The sequence below is a fragment of the Xiphias gladius genome, chromosome 18 (genome assembly GCF_016859285.1).
Source record: "Xiphias gladius isolate SHS-SW01 ecotype Sanya breed wild chromosome 18, ASM1685928v1, whole genome shotgun sequence".
In the NCBI taxonomy this organism is placed as follows: domain Eukaryota; kingdom Metazoa; phylum Chordata; class Actinopteri; order Istiophoriformes; family Xiphiidae; genus Xiphias; species Xiphias gladius.
Window position 1 is genome coordinate 27973206 of NC_053417.1, and position 7013 is coordinate 27980218.

General features: G+C 41.1%; 1 protein-coding gene across 3 annotated transcripts in view; it reads right to left on the reverse strand.

Annotated features, from left to right (window-relative positions):
* LOC120803607 (nucleolar protein 4-like) overlaps nucleotides 1-3698 on the reverse strand; it is a 166592-nt gene extending 162894 nt beyond the window's left edge. The window contains exons 1-2 of one of the 3 annotated variants that reach the window (XM_040152228.1): nucleotides 3145-3698; nucleotides 1957-2791 (exon numbers count right to left, since the gene is read on the reverse strand). In XM_040152228.1, coding sequence (XP_040008162.1) covers nucleotides 1957-2388 — 432 coding nt within the window. In that variant the 5' untranslated portion in view covers nucleotides 2389-2791; nucleotides 3145-3698. Of the gene's footprint in view, nucleotides 1-1956; nucleotides 2958-3013 lie in introns of those variants that run through there. The other 2 variants (XM_040152227.1, XM_040152226.1) reach the window with 2 other exon arrangements.
* Between the last annotated feature and the right edge of the window lie 3315 nt (nucleotides 3699-7013).

Sequence of the window (7013 nt, forward strand, 5' to 3'; positions counted from 1 at the left end):
TGAGTGAATACAAAGAACAACACACTGAGCAACAGGTACACTATGATTAGAATTGGGTCGGTAGGTAACTCCCCAACTTTGCCTGTACCTTGAAATAAATGGACGTACATCAATCAATAATTAGAGTTGCTCATTGATGCTGCATTTTGTGCAGAAAAGTAAAAGAAGTTGATTATGAAAAAGCTAAATATAGATGAAACGATGGCTGATAAGAGACGCAGAAAATGACGAATCTTTTGAGCCTATCGGTTGGGACAACCAAATCCAGGGCTACAGCTAAGGGTTTTTTTCATTATGGATAAATCACTTGATTATTTGTATATTAATGAATGTATTATTCGGTCTATAAAATGTCAGAATATGGTGAAAAATGTCTATCACATGTTCACAGAGCCCAAGGTGACATCTTCAAATGGCTTGTTTTGTCAGACCAACAGTTTACAATGATGTAAAACAGAGAAAAGCGAATACACATGTTTGAGAACCTAGAACCAGCAAATGTCTGGCATTTTTTGCTTGGAAGGACTTGATATGATGACTTACACAATAAATCGATTAGTAAAATAATTGTAGTCAATTATTTTTCTGTCAATTGAATAATCAGCCAATTATTTCAGCACGCATCATATGTACTTATAAACCACAAATTTTTTATATTGTCTGTAACTAACTGATGTTACAAAATGAAAATCGAGCTTTAATAAGTTCAATAACCATTTTCCAGTAAGAAGGGCATCTACACTTCAGTACATACAAACTGCATTATGTTTTTAATTAGCTGTACTAACCATATCAACTAAAATCTGTTGGTTAAATTAGCTTTTTCAGCCGCAGGATGTCCAAGTTCTTTTGCACTTTGTCTTTTCAACAATGCAACATACTGAGTTTACTTATACATTATGGATATTTGACTCTCAGCATTGTGTAAAAGCACATATACCCCCCCCCCTTCTCTGACACTTTCTCAGTTCACAACCAAAAAGGCCTTTCATAAGATTTTATCACCCCAACGACGAAACTAAAAAAAAAAATGATTGCACCATTGCACCTTGTGGTGAGTGAAACTCCAGGTCAAAGGTCATTACTAGACTGACAGGAGGACAACAAACTGGAAAACACCACTGCTCCGCATTTTCAAATCGAGTGATGCACCTGATTGTTTCTGGATCCTGTTGATTAATCAATTGACAGAAATTTTAAATCGATTCCAGTTGTAATACCTAGCATTAATAAACCAAAGTGGACTTGCTAATGATACAAAAACAGCAGGTTTCTTTGATGCACTGTGGGACTGCTAGATCCTATGCCTGCATGAGTTCAAAATGTCATGGCCCTTTTTATTTCCACAATTGTCATAAACAGACGCATTTTTTTGGCATTTGTAGATATTTATAGAGTTACTGGTCACAGTCTGTTAAATCCCGATAGTTGTTTCCTTTTCTTGGTTTCGTGTTATTATAAATAGAATATTGTGGGTTTGTAGTTTTTGACAAACAAATTGATTTGAGGGCATGAGGTTGGACGCTGGTGACCTATGACAGGCACCTGTCAATTATTTCTTACAATAAATTATAAACTGGGTGATAACAAAATAAATAAAGTAACTGATAATGACAATAATCATTACTTCTGTCACCCGACTGTGACAGGCTGATAAAATAAAGACTGTGGGTTTAAAAAAGGGGTAACCAGTGCAAAACCACTAAAAGGCTCAGCTCTGCCATAGAACAGGTGTTTGCTGTAGCCATGGCACTGAGCCAGGCAAAGTTATGCTGTACAGCTTCAGGCTATGATATATACACACAATCACAAACACACACACACACACACACACACACACACACACACACCTTATTTCTTTAGGCAAATAAGGGTAGCCCAGTAGTGCACATGAAAACGGGACACACATGCACGCACACACGCACAGCCCAGAGTGAAAGAGGAAGATGCACTAACCGTCGCCTTGATGGGGACGTACAGCACCGGTCTGTCCGATGAGCCGTTCTTGCCGTCCTGCAGGGTCCCAATCTGGAAGCCCTTGGACTTGACCCAGAATTTAAATTTGGCGTTGATGTGGTTGTTGCTTTTCTCATGCAGGAACACCCCGTTGCTGTTCTCCTCGTCCCCCTGGAGCAGGGTCTGGAGGATTTTGTTGTATTTACGCCGGGTCACGGTCTTGGTCTTGCCGGAGTCCCCGTACGTCCGCAGGCACCAGTCCTGAAATTCACCGAACATCTCCGCCCCTCCGGGCGCCGCCTCGGTCGCCGGAACCACGCTGCTGTAGCTGCTGGGACTCCGGCTCCTCTGCTGGTTCTGGTGCTGGTGGTTGCTGGTGGTGGTGGTGGTGGTCACCACGTCCGCCACACTGCTGGCTTTCCTCGTTGTCATGATAAAACGCGGAGCACTTTGTTTAAACAAGAGTCGAGTCCCTCGAAAAGACCCACTTTGTGTCCGTTAAAATTCGTCAGAATCCGGTTCGGTCGGGCTAGCGAACGTCGCCGAAACCACACCACCAACGGCGGTCTTCTGTCTTTTCGCCAGGGGTTGAAATCAGTGCAAACCTACAAATTTGGTTGGAAACCAAAAAAAAATCTAACCAATTCTTCAAATTTCCTCCTAAGCTCTGAAACGATGAGCCGGAACCTTTAAACGTCCTCCATTACTCAAGAGAAAAGAAAAACAAAACAACCTCGCTACAAAGTCCCATCCGTTTTTGAAATTTACGTGTCAAAATTAGCCGTTTGGATCCCACCGCCTCCTTCCTCCTGCCCGATTACGCACCAACGGATCGCTGCGAAGAGACCGAAAGAGGAAAAGAATGAAAAGCGCTCACTGGGATGCCGAAATGGTCAGATTTAACTCCAACACCGGCCCCCCGTTTGGAGGTATTTTCTGCGGCAACAATGAGACACAAGAACGGACCGGGACGCAGGGAAGGGAGGGGGGTGGACCGGCCGGACGGGCGGGCGGGCGGGCGGTGCGGATTGGAGCGGTGTGCCCTCCTCAGACACACCTGTTAGCAGCGTGGGTCGGTCGGCCTGTCCCGTGGGGGATGTCGGTCACCGCCTCTCCTCTTATACCACCTCCTCTTCCTTCTCTGAGGGAGAAAAGAAAGAAAGGAGATGCAGGGCTTGCTATCTTCACCTCTTTTTTTGTCTCCTCTCTTTTAAAGCGAGCTGTTGCAGATATTAAAAGGCGGTTTTCTCCGGGTTCGTCTGTGGGGTCTCCATCACCGATGAGCTGAGGGAAGCGCACGGTTTACAGAAAGAAACGACACGTTCTGAAATTAGCGGACTGATTTGCCTATTGACCGCCTTTTTTGTACTGAAAAAAATGTTGAGAATTACCGTCCTTTCTCATTTTTTTCTTTCTCTCTTTCTTTTCTTTTCGTTGCCTTTTCTCTTCCTTCCTGCTCCGGGCTCGGGCTGATGGGAGACAACCGGACACCTGTTTGAATCCGCGTTGTCTTTCCTCCGCTGGCACCCTTAAAGCGTGACGCTACGCCTCATTTCCTCCCTCCTCAAAATAAACGATTAGGGTGCAGCGCAACACGATATCGCCTCCCCAGCAGCGGCAGCGGCAGCGGCGGCGGCGGCGGCAGCTTTAGCCGTAGTCCAAAATACGTACAAATACCCTGCTGCGACACACGACCAGTCCAGCCTGTTAACCCGAGCTGAGTCAGGACATGCACGCTGCAGCTCGAGGTGAAAAAGCAGGAAGTGTCCAAAAATGACCAAAACGCGCCGCGTAGCTTCTGCTGCCAGACGGCCCGCACATGTCAAAAGGGGGGTGTAACTAACTGAAGTGAGCTGAAGTGAGAATATCACCCAAAACGTCCAGAAAAAAATAAAAAAATAAAAACTGTTTGATTCTACAGTAAAAAGGATTAAACAAACACATTAGCGATAAGAAGTTTGCCATATTAGAGGATTCATTTGGCCTGCAGAAGGTTTCATCTATTATTTATCACGTTTTCCAGAATAATATCTGATCAGTCTCTTTGTTCCACGTCATCCAGATATTTAGTTGATTAAAAAAAGGATATTTCTTCTGGGGACCTTAACCTGGTGCTGTACAGACAGTGGAAAAAAGCTGATAAATATGAACGACTTATGTATGGTGACTGATATTCAGGACGAATAAGACCTGACTTTTAATTTTTTTTGTCTTTTAGTCCAAAAAGAACAAGTCAAATCAGTCCTGACTTTTACCGACCATTCTCAGATCAGGGATTTTTCTACTTTGTTAAACAGGAAAAAATTAACGTAGGCCTACTCCGAAACAGGGAAGTTTTAGGAACACAAGGGGACCTTTTATGTGTGTGTGTGTGTGTGTTTAATCGTATACAGATAGGGTTTTTTATATTCGCAATGTACCCAGGTGACTTTTTATTTCAAACTGACCGAATCCCTTTTTTGTGTTGCTGTATTGTGGATGGTTCTGGTTCATTCTTTTCCCCCTCTCCTTTAATCTGTTCTCTTTATTTAAAATCTGTACTGGAGCTTCACATGCCCATTGTTGTCTGTTATCTGTTTGGAAATTCAATAAATAAAGTTTAGGAGAAAAGAAAGACAGCTCTCACCTCTAATCCCTACTGTTAAAGGCCACATAGCATCTACTGTAAATATGGTGTCTTTGCATGTCTCTCTAACGAGTTGATCCGAATGCTGCTGCTAGAGTCCCCACTGAAGTGGATCACATCAGTCGAGTCCTCCGACCTTTCACACCGGCGTTCTGTGTGTCAAAGTGATTTTGAAATACCACTATTGGTCCATAAAGCGCTGAATGGTCTAGGGCCAGAATACATTTGTGATCTGCTGTTACGAACCATTCAAACCTCTCAGATGATCTAGGACAGGTCCGCTTAATGTCCCTAGGGTCCAAACCAAACAGAAAGATACAGAGTTCAGTTTCCACGCACTGCATATCAGGAACCAACTCCCAGATAACTTAATTGAAAAAAATCATAAAACTAACACTGGAACTAAACAACTAAATTGAGGCTAAAAACTCTTCTGTTTGCCAAAGTCTTCTAGTTACCTAAAATTTGAGGCTATTTATTCATTTCTCTAATTCAATTATAATTGCACTGAACTTTCTTTTTTTATCCTTCTGATTATTCTAATTTGAATCCATTTTAGTTGTTATCTTTCATTTTCTTCTTTGAAAAATACTATTACAATGTCATTTTTATTAAGTTGCCTTGTGTTTTGTTTGTATTGTCTTGATGCTGTTCAGTATGTAAACTGCTTTGAGTGGCCTTTTTGTTAAAAGGTGCTATACAAATAAACCTGCATTGCCTGTTATTTTAAGACACGAAAAAAAAAATTTAAAAAAAAAGAAGGTCAGCCCTCTGCTTCCCATGATATCAGATTTTCTTTTATTGATTAACACTTTAGAAATATCAGTAATGAAAACGTTTATTGGGAGGTTTTATCCCAAAGTGCTTTTAAGCGTCATGAGTTCATACAGTTTAGATAATGCAGCCGTTATAGGATATCTGTCATATCTGTTTCCTGTTCAACCCATTGAATTATGCAGTACATGCAGTACATGGGAGCATGTTATCGGTGTTCTGCTTTTGTATTACATCATTTAAAATGGGAGACTACAAACCCAAATAAGAAGCAGATCCTCCGATTTTGGGATTCAAATTGAGGAAAACATGTCATACTTGACCTGGATTAATTCCACAGATACTGGTTTAAACAGTGAGAAGTGAGGCTATATAGCGAAATGTTTCAGCCTCTTTTATAGCTGTTAAATTGATCCACCTTGCACCAGTTTGCCTAGACTAGACTAGATGATCAAATTAAAGCAATTCTTTCTTGAGGATGATTCCCAGCTGAGGTGTCTGACAGTCACCCAGGCTCCATCCGACAGTCAGATGCAACCTCGAAATCACTGAAGCAAGCAGAGTCACAAACAGGCCAGTAACCCGTTGTAAAAACAGCTACAGTACTCACATCAAAATAAGGAAGCTGGCACTAAACCAGTCTGCTGAAAACACTCCCCCAGCACAGCATCCTCTACTAGCCTTAAAGAGGAACACCACCGTCTGACGGTTCACATCAGGTTCCTCCTGCAGCCCAGTTTGTTCAGACTGATTCTGACTTATGGAAATTAGTTTACTCCCCAGTTTATTTCAGTCTGGATGGTATAAGTATACAGTGGACATCTTAGAAAACATTAGAAGACTAGTGGAAATTAGGATTTAGTCTGGTTTATGTTTACATATTGGTAGTAGATTCGACATTATTTGTTATTGTTCATGTGTCTTCAGTAACTCTGTCAGTCATATTCCTTCTGACTAAGCTGTGGGTGAGATGATATGAATGTGAACGCAGCCCAGTCCAACCAAAACAACAGAAATCAAGACCTGAAACTGTCTAGATGTCCAACCTGAAGCTGCTTCACTGACCGAGAAAGGCAGAGTTTGTGGACACACGTTTGTTGTCAGTGCATCAACATAGCATTAGTTGAAAGGTTAGTGTTATTTTAAACAAATGAGATTGAAAAGAAGTTTGTTTTATGTGCAAAACATGATGGATTTCCACTTTTTAACTCTGTAAAGATTAATCAATTGATAGATTATTTGATTGACAGAAAATTAATCAGAAACTATTTTGATGATCTAATAATCCCTAGAGAATTTTTTTTTTTTTTTTTTTACAGAAAAAATGCCCAAAACTTGCCGATTCAAGTTTCTCAAATGTGAGAATCTGATGCTTTTCTTTGTCACGAATGATAATTAAGTGAAATATTTGGGTTTTGGACTGGTGGTCAGACAAAACGACATTTGAAGAAGCCAGCTTGGGCTGTGGGAATTTATAAAAAGTTTTACATTCTATGGACAAATTGATTAATCGGTTAATAAGAAATTGTATATATGATTGATCAATAATGAAAGTAATCATTAGTTGCAGCCTTAGAAAAAATTACTCTCATTATGTGTTGCTAACCATCAACGTACCGTTTAATTGTTGATCAGTGAGCTTTTAATTGCTTAACGA